At 34.0% G+C, this 15,251-nt stretch overlaps 1 protein-coding gene and 1 long non-coding RNA gene across 2 annotated transcripts; one reads left to right on the top strand and one right to left on the bottom strand.

Annotated features, from left to right (window-relative positions):
• Positions 1 to 2,672: 2,672 nt before the first annotated feature.
• Positions 2,673 to 14,783, bottom strand: LOC146930165 (nucleobase-ascorbate transporter 12-like). The gene is made up of 10 exons (XM_085701785.1): positions 14,101 to 14,783; positions 13,699 to 13,796; positions 13,448 to 13,621; positions 13,155 to 13,255; positions 11,955 to 12,090; positions 11,780 to 11,830; positions 11,391 to 11,678; positions 9,839 to 10,073; positions 4,057 to 4,343; positions 2,673 to 3,278 (listed from the first exon to the last, which is right to left on the bottom strand). Exons 1-10 carry the CDS (start codon positions 14,591 to 14,593, stop codon positions 3,057 to 3,059), a joined length of 2,085 nt encoding a protein of 694 aa, XP_085557911.1. The 5' UTR covers positions 14,594 to 14,783; the 3' UTR covers positions 2,673 to 3,056.
• Positions 5,150 to 5,844, top strand: LOC146930166 (uncharacterized). Its single transcript, XR_015006290.1, has 3 exons — positions 5,150 to 5,279; positions 5,565 to 5,631; positions 5,707 to 5,844. It is a non-coding gene; the product is annotated as an uncharacterized LOC146930166 (long non-coding RNA).
• Positions 14,784 to 15,251: the final 468 nt, after the last annotated feature.

The raw sequence follows: 15,251 nt of genomic DNA, 5'->3' as shown, positions 1-15,251 counted from the left end.
AAGAAGCCAAATGGATTATATAAATTGAGATCCTTGTATTTTCAGCACAAGAAATGCTGAAAACCAAAAAGATAAGATTCATATTACATCGAAATCATAACAAAAAGAAGTACCATAAACACTAGGTAATTTAATTATGTACATAAGGATAATAAACCAGCAATTTGTGTTTTATTTACATCTGTTTGGGTGTTTATGAGAGAATTATGGCAACACCTATAGTAGTAAAATGGTAGAAAATAGACTTCGATGATTTTTGCATGTAGAGAGAGGACTTGTAGATGTTGTAGTAAGAAGAGTATATCAAATAGAGGAGAGTCGGAACAAAAGAGGTACGTAGACAAAGACTTAGAAAAACTATAAGAGAAATCATTATGAAAGCAGGTCGAGGGAAAATATATGTTTGACTATACTTTCAACTACATGCAAAAATCATCTATGCATGTAGTTAGAATCGAGGTTACTAACAACGAAAGGGATTGTACATTATTTCTCAACCCCTGCATTTTGCAACGAAAGACTTCGATGATTATGTCCATCAACTGTGTTTGCATTTTCCGTCATTTTATTTTATCAATGTTGGTAACGTCAAAATATACGAACTAACAAAAGACAATAGAGTGATAGACTATAAATGGAGACAATAGACATTTTTCTGATGAGAAATTAGAATCAAGGTTACAAACAACGAAACAAAAATCTGTAGATGTTATGTTTACGTCAGAGTCCGACCAACAAGATATGGAACACAAACATGTGGCTCCTTTTTATTTGCCACAAACATTATGTATTCTAAATGAACATTTGTAATAAGAAAATTTACATTTACCTCTCTAAGGAGAGTATCTTATGGAGCACATAAAAATAATGAGCATTTTGGGTTTGATTGCAATATTTGGAGAAATTGTTTTGAAAACAGGTCGAGGGAAAATATATGTTTGACTATACTTTCAACTACATGGACCATGTTTTCAGAAAGACGAATTATAATACTCCATCCGTTTCAAAATACATGTCCAATTTTTGCAATGTGCACTCAGGGCCGTCTCAACAAATTCGTAGGCCTGGTTTTAATCTTTTGAGAAATGTACAAAAATTTAAATTTTGGGCCCCAAAAAACATAAATAAAACACTATAACGATGAATTATAAAAAAAAAAAATACTCTAGTGGGTCATGAACCTAAGTCCCAGCACTAATTGACAAACTGCTTCGCCACTGCAGCACTGTGAATCGTTTAGTTATAGTTATTTTTCGCTTTGATCTATATAACAACTATTTTAGTGCCTTTCAAATAAAAAAAATTATTTTGGGCCCCTAAAAAATTGAGGCCCGGTGGCATAGCCCAGCCTCGACGGGCTATGGGCCGGCCCTGTGTGCACTATTCATTTGACTTACTTTGACCATACTTTTTAACTAATGTATAAATATAAATATTAGCATGTAAGATGTTTGATTTGTCTCGACAAATATTTTCAAAATATTAAATTTTTATAATTTTTTACTTTAGATAATTAAATATATTAACGGTCAAAATTGTGCATGCATATGTGATGTAGTTGACTTGGACATGTATTTTGAAACAGATGTAGTATGTTTAAGGATTTATCTTGTATATTATTTTTTGAGGAATGCTAGCAACACTTTTTTTTGAGCACTCTCTCTAACACTCACTCTTTTATTGAATGAAATCAATGTATGTCCCACCACTTTATGTGGGTTCCATTTCCAAAGTGTAGGTCCCACTTAATTTCACCCAATAAAAAAGTGAGTGCTAGAGAGAGTGCTCAAAAGAGAGTGTTGCTAGCATTCATCTTATTTTTTTGTTAGTATAGTGGCTAGAATTTCACAGTTTAAGATGAATAAGTGGAGAATTCAAGGTTCAAACCTCAACCCCTGCATTTTGCAATGTCTCAGTCAATTAAGCTATTCTCACAACATAGGGATTGTACATTATTTGATGGACAATAAACAACACTTGCACAGAATAATAAGATATTTACTATAATTTTTTAAGCTAAAACTATATTAAGAAAATAGTGGGAAAAAAAACTAGGAGTAGGTAAACCTAAGTTAGGGAAAGAAAAAAACTAAAATTAAAGGCTCCTCCTATTAAGAAGGTTTCATAACCTTTTAGCAAATATTATACAATTAAACTTCTTTTTGTATATTCTTTTTCTTTATCTTTGAAATCATCTCTGGAAAATATTCTTCACATGCAGTAGAACAATTATGTAAAATATATACACACACTATCATTAGTTTCTCTAGCATATTTATCCTTCAAATAATGTCGAATACCTCAAAGTCATGAGCAACTTTGACATTTAAACTTTCAACAGGAACATTAGCATTTGAATATGTATCATACTAGCAATCATAGCTCTTGAAAGTAAGTTTGCATCTATCATGTCTTTCGGATGCTCAAAAAATGATCAAAAGAAGTGTAAGCAACCGAAAGGCATGACTGCCAAAAAAGTATCATATAATATACTCCTTTTGATCTTTGTTTAGCCAACACTTTATTTTTTGGTATAAAACTAGTAATTAGAGCCTTTAACGCCCTAGTAAGTCCATATAATAATCACACAACTATTTTTAATTGACAATAGTTGTATATTCAAACAACACTAAATGAGCCAGTTTAGATTCTGCCTAATAACAAGAGAGACATCAACACTAGGGTAAACCTTTCATTTTCCTGAAGATATACATTCTTTGTTCCATGAATGCCCCACATACCGTAGATTATACATTCTACCACAGACATTGGACATCTGAAGTATCTAATAGCCTGCTACATCACGGAATTACAATGAAGCTGGATGAAACTGGTAAAAAAAAGGTATATATACATGCAAAATGTTGTCAAGCCTCGCTCTAAAGCAAGAGAAAAAATTCAATTTTGAATGAATCAGAACTAGATACATGGTTAATCTAATAAATTACAACACAGATCCCTCCCTACAAATCTCCCACCCCTACCCCCCAAAAATGTATACAAATTTACTATGTAACATGACCTATTACTATCCATCATTTAACCCGAGACATGAATTACAGGCCAACCCACTTCACCCACCTGAAAATCCGACCAGCTCTCCAGGGTAACTCATAATCTTTAGCAACAGCAGGCTCCCTTCTGGCAACCTCAGGTTCAGACCAAACATATACCCCTCGCTCCTGCCGACTGCCAGGTACAGTATTATCCAGGATAACAGCAACAAGAAACGCTATCACCATGTGTAGCGAACAAAGTGTGTTCAAGACATAGTTCAACTGCAAAAGGAACAGATTAATTAGTGCTTTTCAGAATAAAAAAACAAACATGTCAGCAAACAGAATGCTAGCAACACATTAGTAGAAATTCATCAAATTTCTAAGGGACCCACATTATATAGCAAGACTCATTTGAATGTAACCAGTAAGAGGAAGTGTGTAGGAAAGTGTATGTTAGAGAATGTGTTGATAGCACTCATAATATAGAAAACATTTCAACCAAGGGGTTTTAATCATCATTCAAGGATTAAAATAACAAGGGAACCACATATCTAAAGCTAAATCCACATATTCATATTACTATATCAGCTAGTTCACTGCATTGATTCAAGATGTCAAAATTGACCTTCAAACCTATGAAACCAACAAACCATTCCTATTGAATAAGAGTAGCTTCAGTTTCCAATCACATGTCTAAAGCCAAATCCACATATTCATATTAGCTAGTTCACTGCATTAATTCTAGATGTCAAAATTGACCTTAAAACCTATGAAACCAATAAACCATTCCCATCGAATGAGAGTAGCTTCAGTTTCCAATCACGAGATCATGGAAATAATATGCAATAACATGGTTTTGTCACCAGCACACCACCCTGAGAAATTTAAAGTGGTGTTTGGCTTGATATTAAAAAAAAAAAAAAAAAAACGTGCCCTTTGGATTATTTATTATATTTTCCAAAAATTTCACGATGGTAATTTAGATCACAAAAATTGGCGCAGGCAAATTCAAAGGACTTCGTAAATCATAATAGTGAAAAACATGACAGTGGCATACCCCTCCATATTTGCTGTGGAAAGGCCCGTGAGAAGCAACAATGTAGGGCTGAAAATAACTTGGCACAGACACGTTGGAATTCGGAGAGATGCCATATTGTTGAAAGTAGGCAGGTACGGAAAGAGAGAAAAACAATGATAACCCAACTATGATGATATTGCGAGAGCTTCCGGCCTCACTGTAGCGTAGATTTGACAAGCCCCAAGCTGTGAGCATTGCCCACATGAAGCAGAGGAGACCAGCAACCATAACTTCAGGAATTGAAGCAATGAACCCTCCAATCTTACCTGCAGTACAGAATAAGCATGATCAAACATGGATAAATTTGCATGAAATGTTTTCTATGAATGAATTGTATATTCAAGTTGTCTTATGGCTTATGTCGACCCAAAAAGGGATAGGATCAGTGTAAGAAATCAACAGCTTTTCTGAAGTTTCTGTTATGTTGTTGATGGGCTTGGCAATGTTACCACACACACACACACACACACATCTTAATATTAGACCTTTATTTCACACCTTTATAGTATCAATCTACAGGTGTCAAGCTATAACCAATGCCACATATTAATCACAACATTTTGAAGTACAAGTTTTTAGCTTCTTTTGGCATACAAATTCAAATCAGCTCTAGGACAAAAAAACCTTCAGCAAAGTTGGCTTGGCTTTCCTTCATTCAAATTCACATATAATAATAATAAACTAATGGCAAGCGGTCCCATGCCAATTTAAAAGAGATCTAAAAGATTGGCTTCCTTCATACACTTCATCAGAAAATAGATCAAACAAAAACCAGCGGATAAAAATAATTAATAAGTATACCCATTTTTATCATAAGAAAATCCAGCCAATAAGAAAAGGGAACTCCACCAGACGTCAGATGTCTGTCTCTCTCTTCTCTTCTCTCATTTCACAAGCTTTCTTTGGTTACAACAACATTCCCTCTCCATTTGATTTTCGAAATTCAAATTTTTCTTTATCCCTGTCATCAATCTCAAAACTGACTTATCTTCTCATGGATTTCAACTTTTTACTCCAAAAAAATCCCACAATTATTTCTAACAATACTATGTCTTTTCTATTATTTCAATACCTTCAGGGTGTTTGCGTTTATGTTTGCAGATCAGGGTGTCTCAGATTATGTTTGCTTTTTTATTGCATATTTATGTTTGCAGATCAGGGTGTCTTTCTTTTCTTGACCTGTTTCAAGGCCCATCTCGCAGGTAATTTCATTAGTGTCGCTTTTTTAGACTATTTGCTCCAATCTTAAATTTCTGCAGTATGTTCTTCTGTGATTCTGAATCGATGAATTGAATTTTTATTGTCTTTTTATTATTTGCATTGTAGTTGATGATGTATAGAAACTTAGATTGGGATTGTAATATATTCATTCTTCCTCATTAACACTTTGACTCATTATATTTTGCTTTATTTGATTTTCCTCTTTTATCTCTCTCTTTTATTATTTGTTGCAATCCTTATATTTTAGCCAACTTATTTTGATACAGGTTTTGTTGGTGAAGGTTCCTGCTGTCCTTGAAAAGCCTCAAACTTGCCGGAATGAGTGGTGAATTGGTAAGGAATTGGCTAAATGTCAATGATGAAACACAGTTTGCACGCAAATTTTGATTTATTTTCCTTTTCTTATAGTTGTAGAACAAATAGCAGGACCTGCTTGCTAAACATGTTTCTTCAAAGAATTGTCGATGCATGTCCTCAATCAAAGAGCATCTCCAGCTCTTCTGTTAGTCATGATTGTTCAAGTTATATTCAAGAATTCAATAAGGTAGACTTTATCTCTTTGCATTGTGCTAGAGTATTATTAAGTCCATAAGTTCTTTGAATATATTGTGGTCTGTATGTCATTATTTTGCTTTTACTAGCTATGTTTCTTTTATCTAACCAAGTTGAAGTATCGATATATAGGCTAGATGTTTTATTTCCTTGGTAATTTTGAGAGGAGATTATATCTGTGCTGAAGAATAATTTTGTGTTTTGTTTGCATCACCCTTTGTCATGCTTTAACAGGACTTCAACCTGCAGTTTTTTACATTAGTCTTTGCATACCTCATAGTTCCCTAGAAAAATTCCATAGGATTTTGTTTTTTGAAGCCCATGTATTGAACAATTATCAATAGAATTATCTTTGTAATCAGTGTATGTGTTAAATTAACAATTAACAATGAACTATTGGAAAACCAATATGCAATAGAGATATTGTCATTGTTACTTCATGTGTTATCCAAAATCTCAAGATATACTCCAATGTGAAGAAGCTCTCCAAGTTAACCACACTAGACTTTCAACTTCCACCGAAGATGAAAACTTAAAATTGAGAAGGCTCGCAGCTTTTGAGTATGATGTTGGGTTTATAATTATGTCTTAATTTGTCTTCTTCGAAACTCTGTATTACTACTTTGTATGTCCAATGTCTCAGGTTTGATTCTCCCTAACGTCAATTTAGACGGACTAATAAAAAAAATTATTTGGACAATTTTTATTGTGAATTAGTGTATGTCTTTTTAATACTATCAATCACTGGATTCAGATTCACCACTTCTTATTCCCATCATTTTAGTAGTATTATTAGTATTATTTGTGCACATACATATATAGTGTATTATCATAAACAAATAGTATAAACAATTTTTTTTGGACAAGAAATAGTATAAACAATTGTACGTATAATAATCAATTAATAATATCAATCAGACTTTCATATGTGCATATTAGTATAACTAATTGTCTGTGAAGTATATTGAGCAAAAAAAGAAATTGTATGTGAAGTATTAGTATTGGTATAACCACATAACTACACATGAAGTATGTAATTGCTTTTACAAGGAATTTCAGAAAATTAAACCAACACCATAGTTTTCAAAAAGTCTAATGTATGTATTAGTTTTGCTAATATTAGAGGCATTGAGTGTTGATGGAATAATGTTATAAATTTCTTTTGATTCACATTGCACTCCGTTGTTTAGTTAATTGTCCCCGTGAGCTTGGCTCATTTGGTAAGGACGATGCATAATATATGCAAGATTTGGGGTTCGAATCCCGGACACCACAAAAAGAAAGTTAATTGTCGAAAATGTTTCACTTTTTATAGTGTTTTATTTAGTTTTCTTATCGTTAAGGCCTACAATTTTGTATTTCTAAAAAATACGGTAGGTTATAGAGTTTTATATAGTTTTGGTATCATTAAGTCAAAAGTAAGCATGGGGGGCTATAGATTTTTATGTAGTCTTAGTATTGTTAAATCTTAAGTTTAAAGTCTAAAAAAAAATTACACCCATATTAGATATAACAAACTACATGGATATTATAGTAGATACATGTTCCCTCTATTTCTCCGAGCAAAATTCTTCGCATTGCAATGCCTATTGTATCTGCTTGACCTTTCCTAAGTGGAGACAGAATAAAGTGTCCATAATAAAGACGCTTATTGTCTACCCTTGATTCAACACACTTCCATTGTAGTGTCGGATTATCATTCTCAAATGGTAATTACAAATATTTTGCAATTGACACATTAACATTAACAATCAACGTTAAGCATGGAGTATCCCGTGCGTTGCACGGGTATTATTACTAGTATTATACATATACCAGATATATGTATAGGGGAACTGACAGTATATCTCAGAGAAGCTATGTACCACTTTCAACAGGCACTTCTCTATAGAATGAGATTTTATGCAATGCCAGGAACTGTACTGTTTTACGAGGCATTATGACCTAAAAGAAAAATTGAAGGCAAGATAACTCTGAATTATCAAAGTTCAAAAGGGCTTACTAGACAAACATTTTTAAGAAATGAATTTTCCATGCAAAGATAGATAAGGTCTTCTGAACCATTTTGTAGCAAGAGGGATGAAGCAAAGCTACATCAGAAAAAGTTGAGGCAATGTCCTACATGTATCAGAACCAAGAGAATACTCCAAATATAACTAATCAAATTCAATGATTTTACATGTCCCATGTTTATCTGTTTATGATTCTCTACAGTAAAGAGGTTATAAATTGATGCTAAGACCTAAAGAAAACATGCCTACTAGTGACTGCAACTTTATACAAACATGGAAATTTATATATTGGCAATATGCAGTATAGGATGCAAAAGCATTTGTAAATTGTGGCTGAGATTGCTAAATCTCAAGATGGCAATACTATGTAATCATATTTTCTCTGATAGCATCAACCAAATGCAGAATTACAAAATGTTGGCACCATACAAAATACTGGTTTAATGAAGGGCTCTGAAGCCTGTTTACAAATGAGAACAGCATAAATCTTGTTTTTTTATGAGCATACTGCATCGACAAATACATTAAGTAGCAATTCAAAGAAATGGCAAATATATTCAACACGCATTGAGTAGTTCAAAGAATTAAATCACAGCTGTATCCAAAAATAAAATAAAAATATTAAATCACAGCTAAGTTTACTTTTAAATTTCGGCTGCAAACTTTGGTACAGGGCCGGCTCAATGCCCAAAGCAAGTAAAGCTAGGGCCCCAATTTTTGGGCCTGTAAATGAGGCCTCCAAATTATTTTCTTAAAATGTTTATTTAACCCTTGTAAACAATTTTAAAAACATGAAAGGTGTGATGGTAGTAATATGCAACAAAGGAAGAAGTGCCTAGAGATCGATTCTTGCTAGCCTTTCATTTTGCTTTCCTTTATCTTAAATTTCCTCTAAATCTTCAAAAAAAAAAAAATGAAATTGAATACAGTGTACATTTAGTCCAATTCAAAAACATTTTTGGAGTACTGTTTTATTAAAAAAAATATATATTTTATTTTTACTATAAATATTTTTTTTTGGAGTGAATCTTTGCACTATTAACAATGTGATGAGACTCCTGTAAGGAAAAGTGATGACACATTATAATTATTTTTTTTGGTGGTGTCCGGGATTCGAACCCCGGACCTTGCATATATTATGCATTGTCTTTACCAACCGAGCTAAGCTCACGGGGACACACATTATAATTATTGTCAGATAACAACTATGTTCTAGTCTTTCCCCTCAAAAAAAAAAAAAGTCCTAGTTTTTATTTAGATAACAGCTATGTTCTAGTTTTTCCCCACAACAGTTATTGTTAATTGATTTAGTCTCCTTAAAGAAATTGGTCAAACTCTATTGTTATTTTATCTTTATCCTATAATACACAACGATTTCCTCTAAAAAAACAAAATCTTAATCCAACCAAAAAATAAACCACATGTCATGTGTTTTATTAAATTGTAATAACACATACATTAATATCAGTCTCAGACATCCTACATCAGATGCGACTTCATAAACCCTAAGCTTTATCAATACTTAATGCATGCATGCATTACATAAAGGCTAAATATTAACAATAACTGTAAATTTGTACGTCATTACACGTTAGATAATTTGATAGCATTAGGAAACTTGGGCCAAAAAAACCACACCACTTTGTTCATTCGTTTGGAAATTATTTGATCGAGTGAAAATTGCAGTAATCATTTGTTAGGAAAAAAAATTGACATGAGATTAGAAACTAAAGCATCACTTGGATGTCATAATATCACAGAAATTCAATGTCATTGTGCAACCAAGGAAACCAAAGAAATTGAATGACAAATAATATCACAAACAGCATGACAGCATGAATTTCTTCTGACAAAATATCAAATATGCATGGCCCAAATGGCTTTTCTGTTTTCATCTTTATAACTCATTGCTTTTTAAAATAAGTGTACTTCGATAAAGTTTAATATTCAAGACCAGAACGATAAAAGAATCTTACCTATGAGAGACAACAATATCAGAAAGCATGCACCTAGTTGAACAGACAGCCGGCTTCCCATTTTAGTCACGGCAATTGTATGAACATTTTCGGTTAAAGTTGTAGATCCAGTTCCAGTTCCCCAGAGACCAGCCAAGACACTACAAACACCTTCCAAACCAATTCCTCGACTAAGAACTCCAGGAGTTGGAGGTCTCGATGCTACCAATAGAGAAGATGCATGGTATGAGCCAACCTGCAAAGTTTAAAGCAAATGAATATCACCGACAAAATTTAATGATTTGTAAATCCTGCATATAAAGAAAAATACAAAGAACATATTGTCTTAATGTTAAGATAGTATATTATTAGAAGGGGGAGCCTTGGCACAAAGGTGGGAGCTAGTGTCATGTGATTGGAGGTCATAGGTTTGAATCATGGCATCAAACTGTTCAAATACAATATAATATTGTCTACAACAGATTCACAAGGGGTCCAACCTCCCTTGGATGCCCTTTTCTAGATAGTTGTAAATCTCTAATAAATTAGTAAATGTTAAGATATATGACTAATCACAAAATTGCTTGAATCATTAAAAAAAAAGGGCAACCCGGTGCACTAAAGCTCCCGCATACACAGGGTCTGGTGCATTAAACTCTTAAAATTTTAGAACCAGATTAGTTTAAGAAACAATTTCTATTTTTGTTTCCTATTTTCAGCTTAAATAAATTACAAAAATGAATCTTTGTTTTCTGTTTTCAAATATTGGTATAAGAAACAGGGAACAATTGTAGATTGTTTTCACTGTTTCATTTGCAAACCATCAAAAACCATTATCAAACTGAAAAAAAGATAAGAAAAAAAATGTGATACTTCTGTAATTACTAGTGGAAATAGAATAATTTTTTTTCAAACCAAATGAGAGCTTGCCAACTGTAGGGTTATTTCTTATGATACAGTCATTTCCCAGGTAGATAGAACCTAAATTAATTAGTTGCCCTTGCTGTTGATTGCTACTTGAAATGGAAACAAAGAATAGCAAAAAGAAAAGTTATTAATTTATGCTATGTTTGTTTTGGCGATGAGTGCCTTGTGAATGCACGTCCATCCGTAGCTACAGTCCACAGTTACACTTTGTAGATTTAAATTTCCATGTTAAAATGTCATTGCATTGTGTGGTGGCAGTAGCCAAACTCATTGCTAAACATACACTTAGAAATTAAAAATACGGAAAGCTGTCATCTATTGTTTTATGTTTGAATTTGATAGACTATCCGACAACTAACAACCTCCAGAGTTCCAGATATTCATTCACAGAAAAATTTCCCCATCACTGATAAATCTTGCGGTTAAAATGAAGATACAAATAGTCTTGGGTGAATACCACAAAAAATTTCTACTTATTTCACTAAAATATATTATTTTGGCAGGTCAAGTATAAATTTCCAAAAAAGAGTATCGAATATAGTTAACTATGGTAACACAAGCAAGACAAATTATTACATATATACAGATAGAATTAAGACAACAAATACAGTCCAGAAACAAAAACAGAAAAAGACAAGAAACTAACCGAATCCACGGATGAGATTAAGGAAACCACACACATTACAAGAGCCATTTTCCAGTGAAAGACAGGAACACCCCATTGTAACGGATAGGGAAATCTAAACCATGGAGAGGATTTCAATGCCTGAGAAGTATCAACCCGACAATGCTTCATCCTAGAAAAATGCTTTCTGCAATGCTCTGAAACCATATTTGATGCAGGTATGTTTACATCACACCCTTTGTAGGTGTAAAACCCTGCTTCTGTAAGCAAGAAAGCATATGCCCAAGTAATTGCTAGACCAAGAGGAATCTGTCAGTTAGATAAAGAAAGCAGAGATCATTTATTACACCACATAATATTATTTCAACCACTGTTGAATAACTTAGAAAGATAATGTAACTTTCACTTACTGCGTAGATTAGAAATATGCGATGTCCAAGAACAGATATCTTACGAAGATACTGTAAAAAAACAGGCAATAACAGATACCAAAATTTAGCGAAGTGCAACAACCAATACAATATGTACAGTACACATTTTAAATAAATATTTTAAAAAAGAAATAGGCCAATTAATAAAACTTACAAGAGAGAAAACAATAACCACTAATATCTGTACTGCACCAATCTCAATACATGTACCCACTAATGGGAATCCATAACTGAAAAATGAAAGTCCAACTGCTGCAATAGTTGGGGATACAACTACAGGATTGATCAACCTGAAAGGAAACTCATAAAATAAGGGTCGCTATCAACTACATTGAACCGAAATGATATGAAATGTTTTCATTTCAAAAAGCTCGGGTATTTAAGTGGTTTAAATCATGAGGAAAGGCAAAGGTTAAAGTTCCACATTGCATCCAAAGGGGGGTCGTTGGAGCATGTGATAACGATGGGAAAGAGCCATGTGGAAATACTATTCAAACAAACTATGTGCAGCTCTTTCCATCGGAGAATGATCCCAGCATCGTAGTTATTAGAATTGAACATTACAATCTCTAAACCAACCAATGAACCAATTATCAAGATCAGATAACAGCCTTAATTAGTGATGAAAGAAAAAATATAGTATATCATTTCCTTTTAAAACTACCCATAAACAACTCCAAAAGTACATTTCTTGGCCATCTAATTTAAATATACTTCTTAGAGCAACTTGCCCAACACTGTTTGAGGGGAGGTGAGGAGGAATTTTTTTTTAAATCTGCCAAATGGGATGCCCATTAAAAGACCTTGACATGAACTTACTCTTATTATAGTCTCTGTTCGATTGTATATGTCCTCTCATATAATTGTATTCTTTAACTATTTAATATGACAATGCTAATAAGAGTTAGCTCAACTAGTAAAATTGAATTGCGTCAACAATACTAAGGTATTTATATAAATTAGGTTCAATGATTGTTGGCATTCCATCATTGGTTGGTCATGTAACCAATAACTACAATTACCACTGTCAGTGCTCCTCAAGACTTGAGGCATGGACTAGGATTTTGGATCATCCAAATGGGTGTGATTCAGAGATTAAAGCCATACTAATAACCAATTTGTTGATGATAAAGTCAGCAGTATCGCATGCTGTAATAAGATGTCTAATGATGTTTGTCATCCATTAAATATAATAATCAGTTAAGAAATGAATTCTGTGTGTAAATATTTTCTGCCCCTACAAATGTTTCTCGACCGATTAACCTCTAGGATTTTTTTTACTTCAGTTTCCCAACCATTCCCTCTGTCCACAGCAATAAATCCTGCTGACTGGAAAAATGAAAAAAAATCATACCTTACTAAGAGTGACATAAGTCCGGTATATCCAAGTAGAGCTTGAAAAGCGGACCCAATAATTATAGCCCCCTGAAGCTCCCTCATTATATGCTTGAATTTCTGCAAATTGACAAAGATACCTTATCAGCTTCCTTTGTTTCAATTATGCTGGCAAAAATATTATAACAAGACAAAATCCCACGTGATAACAAAAATTGTTAGAAAACTGCCACAGGACTTTGATGGATTGAAATATAGACAGTAATTAATATCATCAAAACCACCTAGAAATGAAGAAAGAAACAGCCATACCTCATTTCCATTTAATCCTTGTAACTCTGGGGAGTTTATTATCGCCAAAGCCGGCGCCAAGTAAATGAATGAAGGGCCTTGTATCAAAGGCAATCTCGACCCAAAACTAATATGCAACAGAGTAGTCAACCCCGAAACGAACAACACTGTCGATACCACATTAGAAATGTCCTCCTGCGTATTCATTAACACATTAGCTTCATCGTATAAAAGAGAAACATAACACGAAAAAAAGCTCGAAAATCACTCACATGAGAACCTCCCATGGCAGGAACAATAACAAGCGGAATAAGAACCAACGAACCTAACATTGAAACGTAATGCTGAATACCATACACCGCAATCGGAACTACAAGATAACACAATCATAATCAAACCAACAAATTTTCAAAATTAGAAACAAACATTATAAAAGACTCAAAATCATTGAAATCAAAATCTCCTTAGCACCGACACTTCTGATCAAAGACTTGTCCAATGTATGAAACGTATCAATATCCCACACCGACATGACACTGACACATGTGATTACATTAAATTATTTCATTTTCTCAAATTATTGTCGGCGTCACGTGTCAAGTGACCGTGTCTGGTTCGTACTTCATAGATAAAAATCAAAACTCCAAAAATTCCAAAAACATTTCGAATTATACCTAAACCAGGAAAATCTCTTAGCTCATACTTCATGTGAGCATGCCTAGACGCAAATCCTTCATCATCAACAACCAAACCATCAACAACTTCCTCATTCCTCACCGTCCTCCTCACCTGCGTCGCCTGCTCCATTCCCGTCCCCGGTGCAGGATTCGCCTGTCCATTAGTACTCGGAACACCGTCAGAATCCCTCCGTTTCTTCACCGTTTGATCTTTAACAACCGGAACCACAACCGGAACGGTCGCATTCACATTATTACTCTGTACGACACCGTTTGATGGAGGACGAACCGGACCGGCTTCAAGATCGACTTGCGGCGGTTCAGGCGGAATCCGGTTTATCTGACCGGAATTACTAGCATTAGTCTCACCAGAGAATTTCGGCTTAAAACCGGTTTTCTTCGCCCAGGAAGAAGGTGGAATTGGTTTGGAATCAGTTGGCGGTGGCCAGGAAGGGTGGCGTTGGCGGTTGTTGGGATCGGAGTTTGACATTTTGCGGTGGAGTTAGTTGAGCATTGCGGTTAGATCTGAAGAGTGGTGGCGCGTGAGAATGTAGAAGTGCGAAAGTGGAATGGAAGGGTTTGGGTTAGGGTTTTAACGAAGGAACGGAAAAAGAGAGAGAGTGTAAGGAAGTGAGTGAAACTGAAATGAAATGAAATGAAACCAGTGGTTGAAGGAGTGTGTTGTGTGGACTTGAAGTACGAGTACTAGTACTAGTAGAATAGAACACCGTTACCGTATTAATTAATTAATTGACTTATTAGTACTAATTAATTGGCTAATTGAATGATTAATTGATTTTTTTACAAGTGTTGTTTGTACTTTCCCGGGACAATCGGTGGAGCCGAAATATATGGATATTTGAATTTAGAGAGCAAATAAAATGGGAGATCTAGTCAAAAGGATTTGTATAAAGGATGGGCTAGGATGTCTCCATTTATAATTTTCTCCATTTATGCTATTTGGATAGATAAAGACAAATAAAAAAATAAAATATAATGATGGTGGAACCCACTTAATGGTAGGATTCACTACTTATTTTTTGTGTCTATCTTTTTTAAATTGCATCTTCCATTTATTTTTATAAATGGAGAGGATCCAATACATTTGCTAAACAATTACTCCATCCGTCCCATAATAACTCGAATCA

The sequence above is a fragment of the Medicago sativa genome, chromosome 4 (genome assembly GCF_051527215.1).
Source record: "Medicago sativa cultivar Bolivia chromosome 4, Bolivia_mono, whole genome shotgun sequence".
Taxonomy (NCBI): Eukaryota; Viridiplantae; Streptophyta; class Magnoliopsida; order Fabales; family Fabaceae; genus Medicago; species Medicago sativa.
This window is presented reverse-complemented; position numbering and strand designations above follow the sequence as displayed.

What these genes read in the sequence shown, in the direction of transcription:
- LOC146930165 (XM_085701785.1), bottom strand. Translation starts at nt 14,593, where the DNA reads ATGTCAAACTCCGATCCCAACAACCGCCAACGCCACCCTTCCTGGCCA. An exon ending in AAGAGATTTTCCTGGTTTAG is followed by an intron (nt 13,797 to 14,100) that starts GTATAATTCGAA and finishes GTTATCTTGTAG; the next exon opens with TTCCGATTGCGGTGTATGGT. An exon ending in AAGGATTAAATGGAAATGAG is followed by an intron (nt 13,256 to 13,447) that starts GTATGGCTGTTT and finishes GTCAATTTGCAG; the next exon opens with AAATTCAAGCATATAATGAG.